Source organism: Cornus florida, unplaced genomic scaffold, assembly GCF_030987335.1.
Source record: "Cornus florida cultivar Cherokee Brave unplaced genomic scaffold, ASM3098733v1 CherokeeBrave_3.0.0_Hap2_Chr01, whole genome shotgun sequence".
NCBI classification, from domain to species: Eukaryota; Viridiplantae; Streptophyta; class Magnoliopsida; order Cornales; family Cornaceae; genus Cornus; species Cornus florida.
The window spans coordinates 121,567,673-121,595,544 of NW_026775571.1; the positions used below are offsets into that span (position 1 = coordinate 121,567,673).

General features: G+C 40.7%; 1 protein-coding gene across 2 annotated transcripts; it reads left to right on the forward strand.

Moving 5' to 3' along the window:
- Nucleotides 1–10,112: 10,112 nt before the first annotated feature.
- On the forward strand, nt 10,113–25,875 carry LOC132268671 (UDP-N-acetylglucosamine diphosphorylase 1). Of its 2 annotated transcripts, none has more exons than XM_059769482.1 (15): nt 10,113–11,187; nt 11,470–11,524; nt 11,704–11,855; nt 13,370–13,409; nt 13,996–14,088; nt 14,170–14,282; nt 14,400–14,474; nt 19,908–19,947; nt 20,069–20,151; nt 20,253–20,333; nt 22,039–22,182; nt 23,147–23,214; nt 24,534–24,648; nt 24,806–24,962; nt 25,586–25,875. In XM_059769482.1, the coding sequence occupies exons 1-15, from the start codon at nt 11,029–11,031 to the stop codon at nt 25,681–25,683; spliced, it is 1,473 nt and encodes a 490-aa protein (XP_059625465.1). In that variant the 5' UTR covers nt 10,113–11,028; the 3' UTR covers nt 25,684–25,875. The 2 variants fall into 2 exon arrangements, with proteins under 2 accessions (XP_059625465.1, XP_059625469.1); XM_059769486.1 differs by having other exon boundaries at nt 10,116–11,187; nt 20,256–20,333.
- The last annotated feature ends 1,997 nt before the right edge of the window (nt 25,876–27,872 follow it).

Consider the following 27,872-nt stretch of genomic DNA (forward strand, 5'->3'; position numbering starts at 1 on the left):
CCCTTTACCGTCTCCATCATCAGCCAAATCTCCCTCTTTTTAGAACTGTGCTAAGCCTTTTCCGGTGAAATCCTTCGAGAGTCATTCTCCCAGCGATCTTGCAGTCCTCCGAGGTTAGTTTCGTTCTTTTTACTTTCGGCAGGCTTCCATTTTCCCTCTTTTAGATTCTTCTTGCACTTCCACCATGGTTGTAGATCTGGGTGTTCTTCGTATGAGACTTAGACTTCCTGACAACATCGTAGTTAGGGTTTGCCCCCAAGACGTTAATATTACGACCGGCGCCGGCCTCCTGCCCGGCGAAGTCTTATTCACAAACCTTCAACTGAATGTTGTTAGGTTCCCTCTGCACCCTTTCTTTAGTTACGTCTTCAACAGATTGGGGATATCCCCTCTGCAGGTCAACCCCAACTTCTTTAGGATCATATCTGTTATGCTCTTATTGATGCGTGACAGAAATCTGGACCTTGACCTCATAGACCTCCTTCTGTGCTATAAGGTCAGTAAGATCCGTACTAACGAGCCCTTCTACCACCTCTACCCGTTCGAGAAGATGTCCATATGCACTGACACAATAAAATCTGAAAAGGGTTGGAGGGATAGCATAGTGGGTATTAGTGGGGCTTGGTCTTCGCCGGCTGCAGAGGATTACCCAATCCCGAGCGCCTTTGGTGTCTGCTCTGTCTCCTCCTATAAAAAATTCAAATCCCATAAACACGACTGCCCCTGTGAAACATGCGTTCCTCGTTTTTGCACTTACTTATGCCGCTCCTTGGGAATACCTTGTGATGACTTGAGCTACAGTGTTTGCAGGGATAGGATTAACTACTTGAAGAGATACGTTCTGAACGATATTCCTTCCTGCTCAGATCTCCTCACTTCAGACAACCTCTTTGCGCTCTCATCACTCGGCTACAATATGAGCAGACTGCAGATTCCCTCTTTTGGCAGGAGGAAAAATACTCCCCCAGTCATTCCTGCTGCTGGGGCGACCTCCTCTCCAGCGTCGGCTTCTTCTTCAGCCACCATATCTGACACTGTCCCGAGCGCAGTGGCTACTAACCCTGCTGCCAGCGCCCCTGCGGCCAACCAGAACGCGCCCTCCCCAGCTACCATAGCTCCTGCTGCTGCGGGGGGCGGTCGGGACAAAGAGCGAGGCAAAAGGCCTCATCCTGACAGTGAAATCGACCCTGAGGAGGAGCCTCTTATTAGAAGGACCCGAGTCTCTGGGCCGGGTACTCTCTTGCACCGAGCGATCAGAGCTCCTTCTCACTCTGGGCCTCCTGCAGCTGGTGGCTCTGCTTCTGCTTCAGGCCCCCCTTCTATCCCCAGCCTGCCGCCATGGGCCCCTCGGTACACTCGAACGGATGGGACGTTCGTGAAACCGAACGAGACCATGCTGAAGGATGGCCAGACCGCTATGGCCTACTACAGGAGCATGTGGACTCCGAAGGACATTGAGGCGGCAAAGGGCCTTTCCCAGAAGGACGTGTTCAGTCGCTTTCCCCAATCTGCTATGGAGGTGACTTTTATTTTCTAACTCATGAATTCTCTTATATTACTTGGTCTTGCCTTCGCCCGTTCTGACTATTGGTTTAACCGTTCTTATTGTGCACCTATGCAGACATTGTTCGGGATGATGGCCATGCAGAAGCAGGTGGAAATGGGGAACGCCAGGGCCCGAAAGTATTCTGACAGCCTGGAGGTGGCTAATAAAGAGAACGACCTCCTTGCCATGAAGAATACCGAGGTGCTGGTTCGGCTTGACAAGGCCGAGCAAGAGAGAGATGTCCTGAAAAAGGAGAATGATTCCCTTCAGGATGAGAAGGACGCCCTCCAGCTCGAGAAGAGCGTCTGGCAGACTGAGCAGGAATCACTCAGAGAAGAGAAGGCAGAACTCCAACGTCTTCTAGCTGATGAACAGTCTGCTCGGATGGCTTTTGAAAAAAGAGCTCTGGACGAGCGTACCGCTCTGATCGACGCTATCAGCAGAGTGGGTGGTGGGATGCTGGCCCTTCATGCTCGGCTCTCCAGGGTCGGTGCTCTTCGGTATGCTCAAGGATTCCGGGAAGGTTTCGCCGACCGGGTTCCGGATGAGGGACAGACCAGCTCCACTCCGGATGAGGTAGACAAGGATCTGGGGATCGAGCCTCTGGGGGTCTATGTCGACCCAGAACCCACCGAAGCGGAGCGTATATTTGATGAGTGCCAGGACATCGCATCCTCAAGGATCATCACAGCTCCTCCTACCGCTCTGCCACTGACCGCTCCCCAATCGTCAACCGTGGCTCCCTCTGTAGCCACTGCTGACGCTGAACCCCAGCCGAACGACTCAGTTATTCACCTGGATTCCCCACCTCATGAAGGTGAGGCGGCTGATGGGGCCGAGGAGGCGAGTCGGCAGGACCAGGATGCTGTTGGTACTGAGGCGTCTAGCTAGGGCTCCTTCGAATTCTTCCAGTTCATATCTTCTTGTAATGATGGACACCTCTCTTTTGTAAACTAAATGTTCAATATTAATGAAATGGCCGAACTCTTTTTCTCTATGTGTTGTGCTCTGTTCAACTTATCTTCAGTACATATATATCTTTTCTCTCTTTTTCTTTTTATATTAGCTTTGCTGTGTGTTTGTACGGCAAGTGCCTGGCGCTCGGCTAGAATGCCACTTGCCACTTGGCTTTAAATTTTTAGCAAGTGTCTGGCGTTCGGCTTATAGTGCCAGCTGCCACTTATCTTGCTTAAGTGCCTGGCGCTCGGCTAGAATGCCACTTGCCATTTGGCTTTAAATTTTTAGCAAGTGTCTGGCGTTCGGCTTATAGTGCCAGCTGCCACTTATCTTGCTTAAGTGCCTGGCGCTCGGCTAGAATGCCACTTGCCACTTGGCTTTCAATTTTTAGCAAGTGTCTGGCGTTCGGCTTATAGTGCCAGCTGCCACTTATCTTGCTTAAGTGCCTGGCGCTCGGCTAGAATGCCACTTGCCACTTGGCTTTCAATTTTTAGCAAGTGTCTGGCGTTCGGCTTATAGTGCCAGCTGCCACTTATCTTGCTTAAGTGCCTGGCGCTCGGCTAGAATGCCACTTGCCACTTGGCTTTCAATTTTTAGCAAGTGTCTGGCGTTCGGCTTATAGTGCCAGCTGCCACTTATCTTGCTTAAGTGCCTGGCGCTCGGCTAGAATGCCACTTGCCACTTGGCTTTCAATTTTTAGCAAGTGTCTGGCGTTCGGCTTATAGTGCCAGCTGCCACTTATCTTGCTTAAGTGACTGGCGCTCGGCTAGAATGCCACTTGCCACTTGGCTTTCAATTTTTAGCAAGTGTCTGGCGTTCGGCTTATAGTGCCAGCTGCCACTTATCTTGCTTAAGTGCCTGGCGCTCGGCTAGAATGCCACTTGCCACTTGGCTTTAAATTTTTATAGTAGACCATTGGAAAAGAAAATTCTTCTCTTCTTTTTTTGTAAATTCCGGTAACTTGCTCATTCATACGTATTTGATTGACAACAAATAACATCCAATTAAAACCAGAACTTAGCTTCTATTGATAGTACCTCTTCAGAGACGTGGCGTTCCAGGGCTTGCTGACCAACTTTCCCGCCATGGTTTCCAACGTATATGCCCCTTTGCCAATGACTTCTGCAATTCTGTATGGGCCTTCCCAGGGTGGCATCATTTTTTTGACCATCCCCACCTTTCTTTTCAGAACCAGATCGCCCGGGGCAAAATCCCTGTGTTTTACTCTCTTATTGTGACTATTCGCCAGCACTTGCTGATACGATGCTAGCCTTATAGCCGCTGCGTCCCTCCTTTCGTCTATCATGTCGAGGTTCAATCTTAACATCTTGTCGTTCTGATCTCGACTCCATGCTAAGCTTCTGATAGTGGGGACTAAATGCTCAACCGGTATAACTGCTTCGGTACCATACGCCATCGCGAACGGGCTCTCCCCAGTCGGCCGCCTTGGGGTGGTTCTGTAAGCCCATAGAACGTTCGGGAGTTCATCCAACCACTTCCCCTTATGATCTTCCAGCTTCTTCTTAATGCAGGCGAAAATGGTTCTGTTTGTGATTTCTGCTTATCCGTTAGCCTGAGGATGACTTACTGCAGCCAACTTCTGGTTGATTCCATACTCCTCCAGCAGCTTTCTTACTTGCCTGCTGTCGAGGTTTGTGCCATTGTCCATGACTATTGTTCTGGGAACACCGAAGCGGCAGATAATGTTGTTCCAGATAAATCGTCTCACCTGAGTCTGAGTCACGCTAGGATACGGTTCTGCCTCCACCCATTTAGTGAAATAATCCGTGGCCAGTAACACATACTTGTTCTGAGCTCTTGCAGTTGGCAGAGGACCGACCACATCCATCCCCCATTGCGCGAAAGGCCACGGCGAGGCCATTACGTGCAATTCTTCAGGTGGTTGGTGGATCATTGGTCCATATCGTTGGCACTTATCGCACCTTCGAGAGAACTCCTCCGCATCTCTTGACATGTTTGGCCAAAAATACCCTTGTGTCATTGCTTTATGCGCTAACGATCTTCCCCCAGAATGATTGCCACACACACCCTCATGAATAGTTCGCAATACCTGCTGCGACTCCGCGGGGGTGACACATTTCAAGTATGGGCCAGAATAGGACCTTCTGTACAGCTGGTTCCGCACGATGGCGTACTTGGCAGCATTCTTTTTGAGTTTCCTAGCTTCATCCCTTTGCATAGGCAAAACGCCATCTCGAATATAGGTAATGATTGGGTCAATCCAACTCGGTTCATACGGTATGACGTTGACTTGCCAAGGGTCCGAGACCATCGGTTCTTCGAAAATGGACGGCTGGGTCACTATTCCCACTGGAATCACCCTCGCCAATGTTTCACCGCAACTTGAAGCACTGCATGCTAAACGGTCTGCATCTGCATTCTGTTCCCTCGGCAACTGTATGAATTCAATCTTTGCAAAGTCCTTGGCTCTACGCAGAACGGCAGAACGGTATGCCCCCATCATGTCATCCTTGGTTGCGTACTCACCATTTACCTGCCGAACAATCAGCTGCGAGTCACTATACACTGTCAAACTTTTGATCTGTAGCTCTTTGGCCAACTTTAATCCATTTAGCAACGCCTCGTATTCCGCTTCATTATTGGTGGCTCGGAACTCAAGTCTGAGTGCTTGGCTCAAGGAAGTACCCTCTGGGGTTTGCAGTTTGATCCCAATCCCAGCCACCGTCTGGTTAGAGGAGCCATCCACAAAAAGTTTCCAAGAGCCGCTTCTAAGGTCCTCTTCCGTATCTTCGGCATCACATTCTAGTAGGAAATCGGCCACCGCTTGCCCTTTAATAGCTGTTCTCGGCTCGTACGTTATGTCAAATGAACTCAACTCTATGGCCCACTTTGTCATTCTGCCCGAGAGCTCTGGCTTGTGCATGAGCGTTCTGATTGGGAAAGTTGTTAGAACAGCTATGGGGTGGGATTCAAAATAATGCCTTAACTTTCTTTTTGCATTTACAAGTGCAAGTACCACCCGTTCGGCCTTTGAGTATCTTTTTTCTGCCTCCATCAGTGTTTTGCTTACATAAAATACCGGGTATTGCACCCCTTCCTTGCAACGAATCAGAACGGCACTCGTCGCGACACCAGATACTCCAAGATATAGAAATAACTTTTCTTCCGGTTCTGGGGCTGACAGGACTGGCGGATTCTGCATATATTGCTTCAAATGAGTCAATGCCTGTCGTTGCTCATCCCCCCAGACCTGCCTTCCATGGCTCCGAATCGTGTCAAAGAATGGTTTGCAGTGGTCTGACAACTTTGAAATAAATCGACTTAATGCAGCTATTCGTCCTGTTAGGGCTTGCACCTCTCTGATCGTCTTTGGCTCGGCATTCTTAATCAAAGCCTCTGCTTGAGCGGGGCTAACTTCGATGCCCCTGCGGTTGACCACGTGTCCCAGAAACTGCCCGGAACTCACACCGAACGAGCACTTGGTCGGATTGAGCCTCATCCCATATCGCTTTAGTACATCAAATACCTCTTGCAGATGCTTCAGATGATCATCCTTTTTCCTACTTTTCACCACCATATCATCAATATAGGCTTCGACAATCTTACCCATTTGATTCTTAAAAACTTTGCTGACAAGTCGTTGATAAGTTGCTCCCGCATTCTTTAATCCAAAAGGCATAACCTTGTAGCAGTATGTTCCTCGCTCGGTGACAAAAGAAGTTTTTTCTTCATCTGCGGGGTCCATAGGAATCTGATTATAACCTGAATATGCGTCCAGAAAGGTTAAACGCTCATACCCCGTGGTGGCATCCACCATTTGATCAATCTTAGGCAACGGGAAACTGTCCTTCGGGCAGGCTTTGTTTAAATTGGTGAAATCAATGCATACGCGCCATTTCCCATTTTTCTTCTGCACCACAACGACGTTGGACAACCACTCAGGGTAGTGCACCTCTCTGATAAATCCCGCATCAAGCAGCCTATCAACTTCTTCCGTTATGATCTGATTACGTTCTGGAGCAAATCTTCGCTGCTTCTGTTTCACTGGTTTGAAATTAGGATTGACATTCAGGGAATGACAGGAGACGGAAGGACTAATTCCAGGCATGTCGAGGTGACTCCATGCAAATACGTCGACATTGTGGGATAAGAAATCCACTAGCTCTTGCTGCTCTTCTCTGGTCAGTCTTATACCCACTCTGGTAGTTCGTTCTGGCCTGGACTGATCGATCTGCACATCCAGAAGGGGCTCCTCGGTCAAGTCGGCTGACTCCTCCACCCTATTCTGCTCGAGTGGAGGTTCCTGTAATTGCTATCTGGGGCTTGTCGACCGGACGGGCGCCTTTCCCTTCCCTGCATGCTTTAGTGTGACGGAATAACACTCTTTGGCTGCGACCTGATCCCCCCGAATGTCTATCACTTTATCTCCATCGGGCCCGAGGCACCTCATGACCTGATGCAGAGTTGAGGGTACACCTCGGACTCTGTGAATCCATCCTCTTCCCATCAGGAGATTATACGAGGGGTGAATTTCCACAACCACAAAAGTTTCCATAAGAGCTCGCTCTGCAGCTTGAACTTCTACTTCCACCATCCCGACGGGTTCCACCCTCTTCCCATCGAACCCTAATAAGGGATTTCCGGTGGGCTTGAGCCTCTCTGGTTTAATGTCGAGCCTGTCAAATGTGTCCCTCGGCATAACATTCGCACTGCTCCCAGGATCGATCAGAACTCTGCGCACCAAGCACTCTGCCACTGTCAAACTGACTACCAACGGGTCGTCATGAGGCAGTTGAACACGCTGCAGGTCTGTCCAGTCGAACTTTATCTGCATTGACGGGCTCTGTTGGTGTAGAGTGGTCACATTGCCGACCCTTTTCTTCATCTGCGCCTGCCGCAGGCGCACCCGTAGCAGCTCATCTGGCTCTTCACTAGGCTCGGGTCGACCATGGATAGCATTGATTATACGAACTGGTTGCGAATTGTGGGAGCTTTGTTTATGACTCCTTTTTATTTGTTCCACTGGTCGATTCTGCTCCATCGTCGAGCCTTGAACATAACTCGCAAACTCCCCTCTAGCTATCAACATCTCCACTTGCCTCCTCAGGTTCCTGCATTCGTTAGTCTGATGTCCGAAATCAGAATGAAAAGCACAATGTTTAGTTTGATCCCTCTGTTCGAGGGGTTGTCTAATTGGCAGTGGTGGATGAAACTTGTCCTTGTTCTCCTGATACAACCTCGCCAGAGTGACCTTCAGCGGAGTAATCAACTCTTCCTCCCTGGACCTTTTTTCGGCCTTCCAAGTGGTCTGACGTTGCGGCTGAGCCTGCTTCTGCCTGATCTTTGCCTTGGACTTTTCCTCGGTCGACACAAGCGACGTTGTCCGAGCATTAGCTGCCTCCTCTTCTTCGAGGCGCACAAAGCCATCGGCTCTCTCATTGAGTTCATCCATGGTAGCTGGCGTATTCACTACCAGACTGGTGTGAAACGGAGTTCCGCGTGTCATGGCTAACTTGAAGGCTTGAACTGCCGTAGAAGGATGGCATTCGATTACCATACTCTTAGTGAGATTAAACCTGGTAAGAAAGGCCTGGAGCCGTTCATCCTTGTGTTGCCGCATCGTGAACAGGCTCGAGATGTCCTTCGGCGGGCGTTTGTTCCCATAGTACTGGCTTATGAACCGATCGCACAGGTCCCTGAAACTGCCAATGGAGCTCCTAGGCAAGTTTTTGAACCAGCTGAGCGCCGGTCCGGCCAGACTTGTAGGGAAGCATTTGCACATTAAAGAGTCGTTTTCCGTATTCAGGGCCATTTTCAACTGGATATGATACACATGATCGATCGGATCGGTTGTTCCGTCAAACAGAATAAAGACTGGCATAGCAAACTTCCTTGGATGCGGCGCATTCAAGATCTCGTCGGTGAATGGTGAATCCACCGTCCGAGCTGCGGATCGGAGAGCTTCATTCTCTCTCTGGAGTCCAGCGGTAGCTCTGTGAGTTACGGTTCTGCCCTCCGAACCGTGATGAGTGACAGTAACCATGGAGGGCCGGTAAGACGGATCGAACGACCGTTCCTCTATGAACTCTCTCTGCCAAGGCGACACTACTCGACGGCGATCTACCTCCATCACTTCCTCTCGGTCAAACCTTTCCCGCTGCGGATCAACGTGAGTCGAGCCTTCGTGATCTTCAACTCGACGAACATTTGGCGGCGAATTGTCCATCATCCTTTCATCACGGTGGTGAGCTGACTGATTGTTCTCGTTCTGATCGCCTTGATGCGCGATACTAGATGGAACACCTCCTTCTCCGACCGGAAGCGGATGCGAAACTGCGGGTATTTGCCGATGCTGCAATCCAGCTTTCAATTCTGCATTTTCTTTTCTGAGAGCTTCAATCAAATTCATCAACTCTTCAAGCTTTGTTTGCTGGACAGCCTCCATCGGATTGGAGCTTTCACCTATCATTATTCCCGAACGGAGTAAAGGCATTAATCTCAAGTTCGCGAGTAGATCTAAGCTTCGTGAGTAGGAATTTTTAGATCTGGCTTCTAATTCTCCGAATTATGCTCACTGTTTACAAGATCTGAATTGCCTGGACTCTAAATCCGTCAGATCCTGTCACAATCGAGCAACTCGCGGTTGCGTAGATCTGAAGTCACTCCTGCCAAAGCTTCAAGAATCGTAATTCCTCCAGAGTAGGTCACAATCGCTCAGATCTGGATTCAAATCCGCAAGATCGAGTCTCGATCAACCGAATTGGTTTGAATCCATTCGATACTCCTCATTGATCAACCAAACTTTTATGCGTTTCCCACAGACGGCGCCAATTGAAGATGCAAGAAACTCCTTCTATTCTTTCTCTCTCTAGAATTCTTACACCTCAACCCGAATCAAGATCCCCCTCCTCTTCATTCCAACTCCTATTTATAGATACTTACCAGATATTTACAAGATATTTACAAGATATTTACTAATTGATGGACCTGGGCCTATTCCTCAGTAAGCCCTGGTCACTCTTGATGGGCTTACTCCCGCTCGGCCCATATGGCAGTGTCTTTCTATGGGCTGACCCAGCTGTTCGGACTGAAGGTTGTGTTTTGCGAGTCGGACCTGACCCATGTCATCCAGGGCCTCCTCAATCATCAACTTGATTCCAACCCAAACCTTAATCTTAATATGAGTTTTATACATGATTTTATATATATTATATATACTTATAATCACGATCAACTTATTATTATTATTATTATTTTAAAAAAGGACATATTATATATTAATTAATTCTTTGAAAAATGATATCTTGAGAACCTGTTTACAAATAATTTTTGTTTTTTTGAATTCTTTATGCTTAGGGATAACAAAACTCAAGATAAATCTATCTTAAGCTTAGGATAGGCTGGGCAGGCACGGATTTTCCACTGAATTTTTTAAAGTATTATACCATATTATTAGTATTTTTCATTTTGATATATATATATATAATATTTTATTATTGCCCCCATTAAAATTACTACAAAAATTACACTACACTATTGCCTCCTCACACAATTTTCTGAATGTCCCCTAAACTTGGGTCAAGAAATTTTCTGAATGTGTCCCCTAAACTTGGGTCAAGAAATTTAGATTAAAGATCGGCTACGCAGACTTGAATTAGACTATGTACAAAATAGTATTGTATTTTACATAATATAATTAGACAGAATGAAAAAAGAAAAAGAAAAAAAGAACTTCGGCTATATACAGAGCTCCAACTCCTTTCGGCCCGTAAATTTTATACCCCCTCAACGACATCAAACTCACATTCATCTTCTCCGCATCAATCGGAATCTTCCCCAAAGCCTGTGCCGCATCAGTGTGAAATTGTAATCTTCAACTTCTATCTCATTATTCAGTATCACGATCGAGACCAGCCCCGTATCGGGGCGAATCGCTGACCGGAATTGATCGAGGTCGATTATTCCGTCGGGGACGGACGGGGACCCCTGATTCGCAGCCGTTCCGAGCTCGCCCCCTGTTTTCCGAGACCATTGTTCGCGTGGGTTCTTCCCTCTTCTCCGAGGCCATCGTCGCCGGTGATTCGCCATCATCGCCCCCTGTTTTCCGAGCTCGCCCTTGTTTTGTGTGTGTGTGTGTGTATATATAGATAGATCTATACGCGTGTGTATATTTGATGGGTGGAGTTGAGGGGTGAATTGGATGATGGCTGAGGAGTAAGTGAAATTTAAAACCAAGGGGGCGTGGGTGTAATTTACCCGATTATTCTATTCTGTATACCCAAGCAAATGACCCAGGAGAAAAATAAGGTCATTTTGGTCATTCGAGTCCTTTAAACGATTCAAGACAAGCGTAAAACGATTCTTCGCTTCATCACCACTGTTTCTCTCCTCTCTCCTCTATAAGGAAGCTCTACCAACAGCCAACCGAAACCAGAGTTCAGAAGCTAAACTTGAGTAGAGAGAGATATATACGAGTGACGGAGATCTAGAGAGAGAAGCTAAGAGAGTGAGAGATAGATCTAGAAATAGAAATTATAGAGAGAATGAGAGAACCGGCGGCAACTCAATTGGTTGACAGTAACGCATCGTCACCTCCACAAGCCCTGCTCGAGAGGCTTAAGGATTACGGCCAAGAAGACGCTTTTGCCCTATGGGACGAGGTATCTCCCGAAGAACGTGAGCTGCTTGTCAAGGACATCGAGGTTGTTTCATTTTTCCCTATGTATATGGTTCTTAATAGATCTCTCATCTGTAATATCTCCATTTTGAACTTTACATTGGTCACATAGATTTAATTTCATTTTCAATTTAATTATTAGTTTCCATCTTAATTTGTTGCCGGTTCGGATATAAGATACCGTGGCGGAAGCTAATTGATGTATTAGATACCAAAATTACATTTTTTTTTTCTTTTATCTCGTGCGTTTCGAATTATAATTATGGCTTTAAAATCTGATTTTGTTAGCTAAACTATGTTATTTCAGAACATAGATCTTCCGAGGATAGATCGGATCATTCGATGTTCATTTCAATCTCAAGGTCACTCTTCCTCTCTCTCTATATATATGTGTATGTAAGTGCTTTTATATATATATATATATATATATATATATATATATATATATATATGTATGTATGTATATGTAGTAGTTCCTTTAGTTTGCATACCAGATGATAGATGTTATTTGTGCATTCTGTTTAAATTTCTGATCTTTCAGGGCTTCCGGCAGCGGCAATTGAGCCGGTGCCAGAAAGTAGTGTGTCAACTGTTGAGGAGCGAACGCTTGAAGATAGAGAGAAATGGTGGAAGATGGGCTTGAAGGCTATCTCTGAAGGGAAGTTGGCTGTGTTGCTTCTTTCTGGTGGCCAGGTATTATGTTCTTGTTATTAGTTGAATAATACACTTCTTTTGATGTGGTCTACTTTTTCATTAGTTGCTTCTACTTTATATTTTTTTAACCTTTTACAATACTTAAAGAAATGGAAAGGTACATTGAATTAATTATTGAACTAATTGGATTGGTAGTTACAAATCTCTCTCTCTTTCTCTCTCTTTATGAGTTTGGCATGGTGTTGCTTTTGGCATGTCTACTCATGACAATTTGGTGATTGATATGTTAACCTAATAAAAGAAATAGCAACTTTTATTATGTGCTATGTAAAAGGACTTTATACTAACAATATCCTTTAATGGATATAGTATACTTCATATTCCAGTCATTTGAAATCATTTCAAAAAGTCAAAAAGGAAGAATTGTATAATGGAGCTAATACATGATAAATTTGGAAAGTAATATTACTATTTTATCATCATCATCTACAACCTATGAGGACTTCATCAGTGCCCCAGCACCCAAATCCATTACAATGTCATGTTCAGATCATTGTGTATGTAACTCATATTGCTATTACAATTTTCAAAGCATATCTTTCTGGGAAATAGACATGCACATAATGTTATTGAACTCCGTCATCGAAATTCATAAATAGCATAGTTTACATTAATAGATGTTTTGGTATTCCATCTTCACCAATTTTATTGCTTTAATTTGTAAACTTCTTACCTATATTGATTTTATTATGATGACAATTTGGAATTTGTCTTAAAATTCAGACTTTGAAGCTGTACTGCTGTTAGCTCCTTAGCAATTGGTTTTTTTTTTTTTGTTTTTGTTTGTTTGTTTAAAACGTGATCCCTTTTAGCAATTGCTCAAGTCTAATGTCATTAAAGCCACTATGAAGAGATCCAGTTCTACTGGAAGTTTCAACATAGATCAGTTGAAAGATTCTTATACCTTGTAGATTCTCCATTAAGAATCATTTTTGACGCCTGCGATTGTATTGTTGCTAATTCAGCCCTGCCACTTCCCCTTACCTCCACCTCCCTTCTCTCTATATATCTCTGAATAAGGAACTTACTGTCATGGGCATTGACTACATTCTGCAGGGAACTAGTAGTAGTTGCTGCATGCATACATGTATAGAACTCCTGAAGTATTTTTCCGTTTGTACTTGTTTATTTTACCAAGTTATGCCATAATTTCAGGCATGGAGAGGTTCTTTCTATTTACATTTGTACACTACACCTAATAGGAGGTAATATTTACATGTCGGAAATGTAGTTGTGTAATTATACTGTTGGCTTGGCGGTATAAAATGTGCACTGATAGATCCTTTTGTATAATTGGTTGGAGAAAATTTGGTATATGTAATCCATAATACATGACTATTATGTGTATGTAAAGAAATTTGTTGCTTTGCCTAATTATGCCCAAGTTGCTTGTATAAATTGTATCTTGTTCTAGTTTTGAATTATAAGATGCACAGAGTTTTTTATAAGTTGTTTCTTGCTTGTATGTCCTCATGGTTGAATCTCTAATGCAGGGAACTCGGCTTGGAAGTTCAGATCCTAAGGGGTGTTTTAGTGAGTGATTATCATGTTTACTTGATACCCTACTTGTTGTCCTCTTATTGTCTTTTTTTTCCATTGGAAAATCTCCTTGTAATTTTCCTTCTCTCTCTCTCTCTCTCTCTCATATTATTTTTCTGCTCCAAATGAAATAGAAATATAGGTTATTTTTTCTGCTCATGACTGAGGCAAGTGGGGTGCTTATTAATCTGTTGGTGTTTGTATTCAGTTAATGGAAACATTTTCTATGAAAGCAGTGACTAATTTAGTTTTCTTGGAGCCACTATGAAGAAATTTTGTTGTCTAATTCTTCAATAATTTGCTTTGAGTCCAGGGTGTAAGGGTATATAGTATATTAACTTATGAAGTGCCTCTATTTCTCTTACATCCCACTTTCTCCCTTAAAAGTGGTAAAACCCAGGCCAAATGGCTAATTTTAATTTTTATGCGAAGATCATGGAAAAAGTTGATTTTCCTGGATTTGGTAACACTGGTGATTTGATTTACCTAGGTGCCTGTATGAATACTTTTTTCTCTCATTTCTTTTGTGTGTCACTAAAGATTCTGGTTATTTTATATTTATTATTTTCTTTCTTTACAGATATTGGCCTTCCATCCCGGAAGTCGTTGTTTCAACTTCAAGCTGAGCGAATTTTGTGTGTTCAAAAATTAGCAGCTCAGTCTGTAAATGATGGTGAGCTTCATCTTGCAGTTTCTGTGAATTCATACCTCATTAGATCTGCTATCACATTCTTAATTATTGGGTTATATGCAGGTTCAGCTGGTTTGGTGCCGATACATTGGTACATAATGACTAGCCCATTTACTGATGATGCCACACACAAGTTTTTTGAAAGTCATAAATATTTTGGCCTTGAAGCTGATCAAGTAAGATATATATACACACACACACACACACACATATATATATATTTTTATTTATTTGTTTTTTTATTTAGTTCTTGATTTTGGGGTAGCTCACCTATGAATACATTTTTAATGCAGGTCACCTTCTTTCAGCAGAGCACCATACCTTGTGTTTCAAAAGATGGTAGATTTGTCATGGAGACTCCATACAAAGTAGGGTTTGTTCTTATAATTCATGATTAATTTTGTTGTCTGGTTGGCTATAAATGTTTACATTCGCATTCATCTTAGGAGTCTTTATCCTCAAAAACACATTCTTTTGTAGGACATGCTGAACCTGTGCTTTTGAAAATTGTGGTAATATTTATATTCCACTTGGTTATTACCATTTTAGCTAACATTCGGAATTTGATATATAGGCCAACAGCCTACTGCTAAAGCTTTTGCATAATCATTTGGGTGAAAGATTTTATATGCTGAATTTGAGAGGGTAGCACATGCTAGGAAAATCTGTTGTTAGTTTTGGCATTTAATAAACCCCTTTTGTAGTGAGAGGTAATTAACAAGATTATAGTTTCCATTGCTAAATATGCTTTGGAACTTTCAGAAACCATCTGTAATCTTATAGAAATCAGAGGCAATTTGCACCCAGATTATGACAAATATAGAATACTTACTATGGAATGATTAAAAGTCAATAATATCTATTTAAATTCAAAGAGTATACTCAAGACAACCAAAGCAACTAGTAACGTTAGAGATTTCTTGAGGTCTATACGCCAATAGTTTGGGTAATAAATGTCATCTACTAACAGTTTAGTAGTAGATGGAAACAATTTTGAACTCTTTCTTACAAAAGCAGCAAATTTTATTTTTCTTCTTACTTTTTTTGTTTGTTTTGCTTTTGCTTATGTTTATGTTTTTCTGCACACACACACAGTGAGAGAGAGAGAGATTAACAAACCAAGTGGTGGTAAGAATGAGTCATGGTTAAAACCTTGATTTCTGTTATGAATTATAAGTTCAGTATTTTCTGCACAACCAGCTTTTGACCTTTATCGACATCTCCTGTTCCCTTATGGAAAAAGGTGCAGCGTCAATTCGTAGTAGGTGTCTTGTTAGGCTATGGGAAAATTGACCAGAAAGAAATACTAAGTGGTGGTAAGAATGAGCTTGACTTATCAAGTTCAAGCTCCAGTCTACTAAGCCCTCTTCCTTTTGTTATATAGTACCGCATGTCATTCTCTGGGGTCCGGTCCCACCTCTTACCCCAAACGCATCAAGGTCAACAAGGCTTCTTCCCACTGGTAGCGAGTACCGCCTGTCATTCTCTGGGGTTCGAACGCTCTGCTTTAGTGTTTCCACTGTCTTAAGGGTATGCTTCTTCTGAAAGAAGGACAGTATTTCGGGTTAGCCTTTCACTATTGATCCAATTTCTAGGTAGAGGAAGTGCCACTCACTCCGCCTTTCACAAGGAAGTTACCCCAACCCCGTCCTCTTTGCTTAGTGGCTAGCCCCGATCCCTGTTGCCAAACCCCTTCATCATGCTTTAGTTTCCAGGAAATTGGACTTCAAAACGGACTTGTATTTGACCTTTTTCAAAGGTCTCATCTTGGAGTTGTTCACGAACTGACTAAGATTTCCAACTAATCAGATGTGCGCGAGAAAGGAATAAGGCGGATAGCTAGTGAGGCAGATAGTCCGAGACTCCAGACCGATCTCTACGAATTGGTGGGCTTGACTGTCTCACCATCTCCATACCCATTGGGAAAACCAATATCAATGGCTGCTGGTGGAGTAGAATGGGCAGGGGGTAAGAGAAAAACAAGAAGCAAAGGCAAACCTTTGTTACATAGGCGATTGTGACAGATCCTCTGTCCTTTTGCTATCCATGTGAGTCTCCGTCAAGCTCGCACTCACGAGCTAGCATGTGTCTTTTCGTTTCCCCAATTAAACATTCAGAAACATGACTGGGTTAGGAAAAACTTAAATGAACTAATAAGTAGGCCTGACAACGGGACACTTCTTTTTGGATGCCTTGTAGGCACGACTGCTACGGGTGGCTAGTTAGCAAGCCTTTTAGGAATTTCTACTCTCAGGACATACTTTTTTTTGGTCCAGCCAAGCATACATAAAAGACGGAGATTTGATCACTTATGTAACAGACTTTCGTGATGCAGCAGCTTAGATATGAGACCGAAAAAAGGTTGATTTTACTTTCGATTTGGAATACTAGTCCAAGCTAATGTATGGGACTTGTCTTTCTGCAACCGGAGCAATTGCCAGTTCTACATGTCCACCAACTGAGTGATCCGTAGAAAGCTTTCTGGCCTTCACAAGAAGGGAACCAATACAATTGCTTGATGAGATCTTTCCTCTGACCTTACAGATATCCCAACAAACAACCATTCCCCGAAAAGTCATGTAATGGGAAGTTTGGACCTATCTATGCAGGCAAGCCTATCCATATGAGCAATCTGACTAACTAACATTCATTATATATATGTACATCATGAGAACGTGAGTGAACCGATGAGCAAGCAATCAAGGTATAGGTCTCCCTTGAAGGTTGCCCAGAGTCCACTCTTGAGCCGGCTGATCCTCCCCTTTCTGTGGTAGTCTCAAGTCCGTTGATCTCCCCAATCTGGTGCCTGCTCTCCACTAAGCAAATAGAAAGGACCGGTTGAAGCGGAAGCCCCATATAGTGAGTTCGTTACGAAGATGACTGACCCTGTTCATACGCCGGTATAGCAACAAAGCCAGAGCCTGCTTTTAAGGCGTCTTCTGACCCTTGCCTTTCTTAGGCATCTTCGGAACTTGTTCTGTACCTCCCTTGGTCACCTAAATCCATTATTCCGCTAGAGGTCGGCTTTTCACCCAAAGAAAAGCCAACCCCTACTTCGTACTATTAGACTCAGAAGGTTTTCCAATGAAGGAGCTGACCTTATAGCCACATCCATTCGAACTGAAGGAAACAGAAAGAAAGCCAAGTAAAGACTCGCTGACTGTTTGCTTAGGAGGGGCAGGAGAGAAATGGATTTCAGTCTATTTGAAACTCCTTGGCTACTGTTATGAGTCAACGCTCACCCGAACATGGAAAGCTTTTAGACTGGTTGGAGTCTTTGGCTGTGCATACAGCAGTCACTACCATTCGTTTCGACAAGAAGGGTTCGCACTTGCCTGGATCTGTCGTATATATATGGTAAATCTAGCTAGCCCTTTGATGCCTTTATTAGATGTCTATTTTTTAGCTCTGATGACGATCATCCAATTGAAAAAGTTTGAAAAACCCGTGTTTTCATCCTAACCCGCCTTTTCCTTAAGAAAAGACGAAACACTTTTAGTCTCATATATGTGTGAAATGAGTGAAAATGCTGGATTTTGGTTCGCTCTAACTCTGAATGATTCAATCCAGCAGGATCCCCTTAAGGCCGCAAGATCTCAATCTCGAGAATTTCACTTTCTGACTTTTCAAGGGTACCAACCTAAAAGACGTCAGGATAAGCTTTCTTGTTTGCCACTTCGACTCACGTAACGCTTCCTATCCTCAGGTAAGTCGACCATTAGTCTATATTCTTGGTAAAAGATTCACCGCTTTTCTCTCTTGTACCATTGTTGTACACTGAATATCTCTAGATTGATTAACAACAATGTGACTTTTCATTCATTGGGAGGGTATCCCACTGGAACATAAAAAGGAAAAGACGTGGCAATACAAGCACGCGTACCAATAACAGTCATGAAGAAGAATAGATGTCATCTAAGAGGTGATCCACCCTTTTCAACCTACTCACCATTTTGATCATCATAGTAAAAACTTGTTTTCCCCATCTTGCTCATGGAATAGAGTCGCACCCTTCCTTGCCCCTACTCTTTGTAGCGGGCGTGGCTCATCAAGCCTATGCGCCTGTGGCTGTACCCTTTATGGTTAGCGACTCACTATTCATTGTGAAAGTGAAAGCAGCTATTGTTTGAAATGAAAGTGGAGTCTCGCCCAAGTTAGCTACCTCATTAGCTTTGCTTTAAGAAGGAGAAGGGGCGATTGGTCAGGCAGTAGCGAATAAGGCTTGCCTAGATGCTTCGGCTGGCTGATCCATACAGCATTCCTATACATGGGATTAAGTGTCTGGAACGGGCTTGACTTCCTTATTTTCTCTACTTTTGCCATTGCCAAAGACTCTCATTCAATGACCATTTACCTTACATTTAATGAAAGGTATAGCCTTTTGTTTAGGGTTTTTTTTGTTGAAAAAAGCTTTTCTTTTTCACTGCGATTGGGTTGTTGGTCTGCCATATACTATGATACCAGAGAGAAAGCCTTATGTATGTCAAAGAACGTCATCAAGCTTTTATAAACATTGCATCTTGTTAGACCTCAGGCGAATCCCAGCTTTAGGTAGTTTCAGATGCAGAAAGAAGGGCAGGACGCCATTGCGTAATCCGTGAGAATTCCAATATGGGTTTCAAATCCATTGAACTGGTCCGGATCGCCTGCAATCTTCTTTTTGAACGGCAGGTGGGAGCCCCCTATCTAAGATGAAAAGGCCTCGCTGCACCTAACTCCCCATTACACTAACCCCTAGTCTATCGGGAATTGGCATCTTCCTCTATTAAGGTCCCAGCTGCGATCCCATAGAATTCTCTCTCAATTCTGACACAAGTTCTAATTGTGTATCATTATTGAATAAGCGGATGAACTGAGATATTATCCTCAAAACCAGGCAGCTTCAAAATGAGCAACAGAAAGCCGCTTAGATAGGACGATAGCCTGGGCAAAAACGTGGGCCTTTCGCCATCCGACCACGATAAGTGAAAAAAGGAAAGAAGAGAGATCGAGCCAAGACCTCATTTTCAGAGATTTCTTGAGGTCTATACGCCAATAGTTTGGGTAATAGATGTCATCTACTAATAGACTAATAGTTTAGTACTAGATGGCAACAATTTTGAACTCTCTCTTAAAAAAGCAGCAAATTTTATTTTTCTTCTTGCTTTTTTTGTTTTTTTGCTTTTGCTTATGTTTATGTTTTTCTGCACAGAGAGAGAGAGAGAGAGAGAGAGAGAGAGATTAACAAACCAAGTGGTGGTAAGAATGAGTCACGGTTAAAACCTTGATTTCTGTTATGAATTATAAGTTCAGTATTTTCTGCAGAACCAGCTTTCGACCTTTATCGACATCTCCTGTTCCCTTATTGGAAAAAGGTGAAGCGTCAATTCGTAGTAGGTGTCTTATTAGGCTATGGGAAAATTGACCAGAAAGAAATACCTTACATTTTGTCTGCATGAAACTGTGACATATTGTTTAGAACCTTATTAGGAGATTATGAAGTCCTAAACCATCATTTCGTTGACATTGACATTGTGCGTATAACAATTTTGATGTGTAATACATGACTCAAAAACTTCACAGGGAATAGAACTGTTCCTTTTGTTTTTAATGTTTATTTTTTTCTGAAAGGACAAGAAGAAAGCTTATACAATTGAGAGAAATGCTTGAAACTCTTGTAGGCCTTTGATAGAAGTGGTTAAAATCTGGTTGAACAGTTTCTATTTAATTCGTTGCATCCATATAATTTTTCACTAATTATTTCTATTTGAATAAATTCAACAAAATGTGGTTGTTACATGAATCTAATTTATTAAAGCCAGGTAGCAAAGGCTCCGGATGGAAATGGAGGAGTTTATTCAGGTATTTTTTTTATAAAAAAAAATAAAAAGATTAGAGAATGATGTTTGGATGGAATGCTGATTGATTTTATTAGTTTATGCTTCCATTCTTTGAACAATACTGATTGTTTTCAATTAATCAGCTTTGAAATATTCAAGATTATTGGAAGATATGGCCACGAGAGGGGTTAGATATTTGGATTGCTATGGAGTAGACAATGCACTGGTGAGTTCTTCTCTTTCCCTTTAATCCTGTTTCTCTTCTTGTCAGTTGAATTTCTCTAGAAAATTATTCCATTAGAGTGACAGTGATTAGTATTTTGAAAGCAGGTCCGTGTTGCTGATCCAACTTTCTTGGGTTATTTCATCGACAAAGGGGTAGCTGCTGGTGCGAAAGTCGTTCGTAAGGTGAGTTAGTCTTCTTGGTTCTTTTGGGTTTTTATGTTAAATTTGTTGCAGAACTTGAAAAGGCTATCATATCCTATATTACATGTAATCTTTAAAATTATATGAAGTAGCTGTGTTCAATACATAACATTGGGAATTGGTTATGTGATATGTATTTCACACATTTGGTTTGACATGCACCTCAAAAGCATGTCCAATAATTCAATTTATTTACATTATTGCTTTATAACGATTGAAACGCCTCAATCAAAAACATTATTTTACGTTTGCTTCCTCAGTCCCGAACCCTGATGGGAAAAGAAAAAGAAAAAGAAAAAGAATGATCTGAAAAATGTCATCTGATTCTGAATTAAGTGACAGTTATTTAGTTGCTAGAAAATGTATAACTTAGTGAGGACTTACTTTTTCGTTTTTCCAGGCTTGTGCATGATGGGATTTATTACGTAACCTTGCTTTAGGCATCAAGTCAAAATGACGTTGCATGTCTAATTGGAGGCAATCCAGGGAGCAACATTTATTGTATCATTATCCTTAAGCTCCTTAAGAATAGGCTTCACATCTTCCTATATATTGCAGACAATGTTAGTTCTTCCCTGTTAAGACAAAAAACAACACGACTCTCCTCTGCTTCCTTCACAAATTTAGCGACACAAAATAACATCCTCCCCTTGCTTAGGCTTGCGAATGCTCATTATGCTCTCATATTGGGTTGGACCAAAATATTATTCTTATGTAAGGTACAAGTATTTCTCTGACCATCATGCTGCACAGTAGCAGTAAGATCATACTGGAAATGGCCTACCCAATAATATTTACCGCATCTGTGGCAGGTACATCACATAATACTTCATTTTGGTACCTATGAGCCAAAACTTAAGGACATTGAATTCAAAAGGAAACTTTTTCAGCTTTTGACTTGGCAACTTTGCCCCATAAATAGGATATCTATGTTTCTGCTTCCAAAGACATCGAAGGACGCGGGAAGGAGCAGGGTCAAAGTGTCCCAACTCTCCTGCAGTGAGTTGGCAAAACCTTCTTCCAGTAATCCAACTCCTCGTACATAGAACTTGGCATTTTTAGTGCACACTAGAAACTGAGGGAAGAAGGTACCATGATTCTCTAGCCACTGAGCAACTCTTTAGAAGATGATTAACAGTCTCCTCAACTCCCATACTGATAAAGTACTAATTTGGAAGCATCTTTCTCCTCATAAGATCCTCATTGAACCAGCTTGTCGATCACTAAGAGTTTTTGGACTTTATTGTTGTTATCATCAAACTACTCCTTTCTATTGGTAATTTCATTTTACTTATTTCTTGAGGACGTTATTATATACAGAAAAAAGAACATTTAAATTCCATATCAAAGGACCATCGGGCCAGTGGCCTAGCGGTATCAGCCTCTTACTTCCCAAAGGGAGGTTAGGGGTTCAAGTCTCAGAAGAGACGAGTGTGTGTGAGTACCAACTAGGAAAAAAAAAAATTCCATATCAAAGGTTGCACGATGATACAAATAGCTTTGAATCTCACTGATGCAAGAAATTCAGTGTCAATTGGATTTAATCGAGTTGAACAATGTTGATGTTCAGTATTCTATTTAGAGTTGATTTTTAGATGCGGGCATTACTCTTATTTTATGTTGGAAGTTCCTTCAATGCAATTTGTTTAGTTTTTTACATGTTAAATTTCTTGATCAATCTATGCAGGCATATCCGCAAGAAAAGGTTGGTGTGTTTGTACGGCGAGGTAAAGGTGGACCTCTTTCTGTTGTTGAATACAATGAGTTGGACCCGTCACTGGCTAGTGAAATAAATCAGGGAACTGGACGTCTTCGCTTTTGTTGGAGTAATGTATAGTTTGTTTTCACCTTGCATATTCTAGTACTTATTGATATTGTTATGTGGTTGTGCTTGTTTTTAATTTTTAATTTAATTACTTTTTTTTTTTTCTTGTAATTATTTAACTATTGTGTTTTGAGACCAAACTGCCTGCAGATGACATTTTCAAAATAGTTGGCCATTTAAAAATCTTTCAAGTTCTTGGATTGAATAATGGTATTATATGTTAATAAATTGCTTGAAATTACTATTATTATTTTTAACTTTTTTTGTTAAATAATTTGTTCCTATATTTGGAGAATTTTTATGAGCATATTTGGCCTACGGAAACTAAAGGTATCAAGACAACATAGTTCGTATAAGATAGATGAGTATGAGTATAATAAGTTGGATGGTTTTAACCTTCAGCTATTTTGATTATTAGACTAGAAGCTGACTAGATTAATCTAACAATGGCTCCAAATAAGTAAATAAATAACAAAAAATCTAATAGTCACAACTAATAGAAATGATATTTCTAAGCCATGAACGTTGCAGCAATGTGATTATTTATTGCTAATATTACCAATAGGTTTCATCAGATTAAGATGACAGGTCGCTGGTCCCAGCTAATGTTCTAACTTGCTTCCACACCTAATGAAGGAGAAGCTGGTTCAGTGAGAAATAAGAATATAAGTACAGAATGACTTCTATACTTGATAATTAGTTGGCTAGATTTTGGTGGTGTTCCTTTCTTTTTTTACCAGCATGCTGGAATTCCTTCTCTATCTTCTACAGGTTGCACTTAAATTTGATCTAATAGCAAATCACATTGCCTTAAGCACTTCGATGTGCATGCTTAAAAGTTTTAAAATGAAATAATGATTTAAGTATGTTTCTGCTCTCTTTTTTACTTATCAAGAAAAAAAAATGTTTCCGTTTTTCTTTTTGTTAGCTCCCGTCTGTCTGAAATCTTGGTGCGCTTTATATTTTTCAGGTCTGCTTGCATATGTTTACTTTGGATTTTCTGAACCAAGTGGCAAATGGCCTTGAGAAAGACAGCATGTATGCAATGCTATTTTTCTTATTTTGCAGGGGTTTTTATTTACTTTTTCTATTTTACATTTGATGTTATCAATTGAGTCTCTATGATTCCGAAATGTTTGACTTTTTTCTATTTACTAAAAAATATTACTAATATTAAATCTAATTTTACTCTGTGGTTTCATGTGAAAATATATCTAGCAGATAAATTGTTCTAATGAATTTGTCACATCCATCACGAAGAACTGAGTTGTGATATAATAGATGCCACTCCTGTTCCACAGACTCAGCACCTTATCTAGATCTTCATTTATTATATAACGTGTGTGACTGCACCTAATGTAGATTTTTTAAGAGTTTCCTCAATCTCCAGTCTCTCACTTGTAACAATAAATTTGATGGTCCTGTCTAATTTTATCTGATTTGTCTCTTCCTGGTTTCATAAACCATTAAGATATCAAATCTATTGTATGAAAGGGCAAAATTTGATTATTTACCACACTAGACTTTTATGAGTTAATCTAAAATGTTTGCAAAGTGAATACAGACAAACATATTCAATAACTAGAAGAAATGTTTGTCTTTATCTATAAGTCATGAGACAGCTTTTCAGTTGCTCAGCCATTTGATATTATCCTTCTGTGATTATTTCCTCTGTTGGAGTTTATACCTTTTAATACATTTTTAATTATGATGTGGGTGACGATGAAAAATTGTGAATAAACATTTGAAGTCCTGAACTCAAGACTAACTTGATAGTCACATAGAATCAAGCCATGTTTCAAAAAAGATGTAGATTAGATACTCATCAATGTCTTTTATCAATAACATTAAAATATCAACCGCATTTTATCGTAAATGGCTTGTTATGTACTATTATTGGACCATTATCAGTGTTAGAAAATTGGCTTTTGGGTCTTTTTTCTTGTCCTCCTTTTACACCTCTTTTGGCCTTCCGCTAGTCCTAGCAGCTTAATGCCCCTAGAATTATATTGCTTCCTTGTATAGACTCCCAATGGCCCTGCCATCTCATATGTCACACTTCGTTACCCTTACATATTAGATTTATTATATAAAATATGTTGTCTCAAATGTCCCTATATCATTTATAGTTATCCAAGAAGTGCTAGACCTTCAATCAGATCAGATGCATAATTGATTCCTACTTGAGGACTGTGCTTAGTGGTCTGGTTTCTTGGCATTGTTATTTTTGCCTATCTAACTTTTTTTTTTAAAGAATATTATTGACATGTTTCTTCAACTAAATTTTTTTTTTTTTTTTTTAATGTCGAATCATTTTCTTAGATATTGATGTGGAAAGCTATCCAATGTGAGTGCAGTTACCATCTTGCGGAGAAGAAAATCCCTTCAATACATGGACATACAATGGGTTACAAATTAGAGCAGTTTATATTTGATGCATTTCCATATGCACCTTCCACAGCTCTTTTCGAGGTGATCTGTTGTCTTTTCTTCCGATGCCATATGCTTACTTTATTCTGCTTCTTGTGCTGCCTAGGAGGAATAATAAAAATTATTAGTCTGTCTTATTTTTTTGGGTGCAAATATTTACTTGTCATATATCCTTGGGTATTGGTTGTCCAATATTTAGGTGTTGCGTGAAGAAGAATTTGCACCAGTAAAAAATGCCAATGGATCAAATTTTGACACTCCAGATAGTGCCCGACTGCTTGTTCTCCGTCTCCACACTCGTTGGGTGGTTGCTGCTGGTGGCTTCTTAACGCATTCGGTGCCCCTATATGCAACGGGTAATTTTTATTTTATTTTTATGTGTCAATTGACATGTATAGGATTCCAATTTGATATAAACGATCAAAAGAGTGATCAATGAGTTGCGAATTAACCCTTGTTATGAGTAAGGTTTGGTCTGGTTGAAATGCTTTGGGAATGTTTGGATGTCCCCGTTTAATTGGAAAGGTCCTATTCACTTTTTAGCATCACTTAGATGGTGAGGATAGAAAATGTTCAATTTTGTCTTTCGAAAAGAAGCTAAAAATTGATTTTATACCTAGAAATTGTGAATTCTCTCTTTCATTAGCGGCCTTGTTCGTGGTGATAAATTTCTTTGGCCATGTAAAAGGTAAATGGACAAATTGAAAGCATAAACCCAAACACGCCCCTGGTCATATAATTTAGTTGAACATCAGATTACTCTGATCATTTTGGGTTTCTGGCTCAATTTGAACTAGAGACAGCAAATGGAGGAGCAAAAAAAAAGGGGGGCTCCCTGAACAACTGGCACATATGATATGGATTTTAAAACATGAAGATAGTAGTGAATCAAAAGGGTAACATGAGAAACTAAAAAAGAACTTCTCTAATCATTTTCTTTTATTGTCTTAATGTTTTTGCTCTCTGATCTTGAGCTTAGGTGTGGAGGTTTCACCACTTTGTTCTTATGCTGGAGAAAACCTAGAAGCTATTTGCCGTGGAAGAACATTTCATGCACCTTGTGAAATCTCATTTTAGTTTAAGTTTTGTCTAGCGATGTTGATTTGAGAGGGTATGTTGTATCTTAATTTTGTAAGAATAAGGCCTGTAAATCTTATACAGGTGTTTTTATTTTTTATTTTTATATGTGTATGAAGTGCTATTGTGTGAATTAAATGTTTCGGCGTCGGCTTATTTTGAGTATGAAAGGATTGATATGATTTTGATTTATATTCTTTTTCTGAGCACGAGAGGATTGCATGATTTGATTATGTGGCGTCCATCTTCTTGTTGTTGGATGCCTCTTTTTTTAATCTTTATTTCAATTTGGGATGAAAGTAGTGGAAGAGGCAATATATTGAATGCAGTATATTAGATTCAATTCCTCTAATGACAAGGCAATAAGGAGCAATGCCAAGGGGAAACAGGAGAGGTTTTGTTGAGTGAAACAAAAACTGAAAAAAAGAAAAATCTAAAAACATTTAGATACCATACACTTACAATTAGTAGTGGTAGCGCCAGAAAAGATGCTTAGGTGGACCCGGGAGGGGAGGGATATATATCTCTATTTATATAGTGATTTGTAATGGCAATTTTCGATTTCATTGATGCAATATATATATATATATATATATATAATATAACTTTCCGAAAAATATATATATATAATATATATAAATAAATAAAACATTAATAATTTCTGATGAAGAGTAACTCGTACGTAAGACAAAAAAACTAATTACAATAAATATATACACACAAAGCATACATGCATGACCGGCCGACCCACTTGTTACATTCTTTTCCACCCAGGGCGTTGTGGGTCGAGTCACCTTACTTACTCAGGATGTAGACTCGGATGCATTCTGGGTCGAGCAATTGGCGTGACAAAGGATCAATGTCTGGGTTTGACTCTAATACCAACTGTAATAAGTAAGTGTTTTTCGATCGGACCCCAAAACTTAAGTTATTAGGTGGGACTAACACCCAACCCCGACGTGATTTTCTAATGATCGAAGATAATTAATAAATATCAATAGGTCAGTGGCCCAGTTATTATCACTGAGTCAGTGGCCCAGCAGTACGTAGTTCATATTTTTTAAAGAGAAGTTATGAGTTCAAGTCCCGAAGGCCGGACTCAATTGCTTTATCATTCTCAAAAAACAAATAATAATAATAATAATAAATTAGGAGAACTCCAAATTAAGTTTGACCAATATTAGGAATGCTTACCTATGAGGATATTTTATGATGCTCACTGTGAGGATTTTTTATGAACCCCAAATGATTTTGAGTGAGTTATGGTACCTCTGGTAGATTTCCGGCCTCTTACTTCTTCAGTTCTTCTATTAGAACTTAGAAGAGTAACTTGCACACAAATACATTGCACTCTGGCTGTGTGATATTTGGAATTAATTATTCCATACTGTTTTATCAATTATTATTTTTGTAATTTTAAAATAATAATTGTAGCCTTTAACTAAACATTAAATACTAAGGTCAAAATTAATATTTCACAACCCATTTAAATTAGAGAAAATTCCATCCTAGTCCTACTCTTGAAGCATAAAGACAATCAAGTCCTAAAATAATTTTTGAGGACAAACAAGTCCTACTTTTGCTACTTATTTCCAAATCAGTTCAATTTTCTTTTCCCAACATTATCCTTTTTTGTCCTTTTCAATAATTAGGCCGGGGAATCTTCATCATCTTTTCAAGAATGTTAGAAAATTAACATAGGATTGCAGTGAAATTACCAAACAAATTGATACACAGAAAAAAAAAAAAAATATACAAGGACTTGATAATATGATCATCTATATGTATATAGTTGTATAAGAACATGGTGAATAAAAATCCTTCTTTAGTTCTCACACCACCGTACATTCCTATCCTTTAGAATTCATGTAACATACAAGAGATGCACCCAAATAGTTGAGACAGTTGTTTGTCCCTTGATTGTTGCTTGCTTTTCTCTTCTTTTGGAATGTTCACAAGCTGAATTATTACTTTTGTATATATTATTCATATCAATATACTTTTACATTCCATGGATAAAAAATTAATGAATATACTCAACAAAAGCAAATATGTAATCATTGAGGATTTTGAACACATTAAATTAGCTAGTATTATCCATGAGAATGGAATAATCCAGTTTTCAACCACAATAATTGTCTGATACACTACATCAATTACAATATCAAATAAAACCTTATACATAAAAA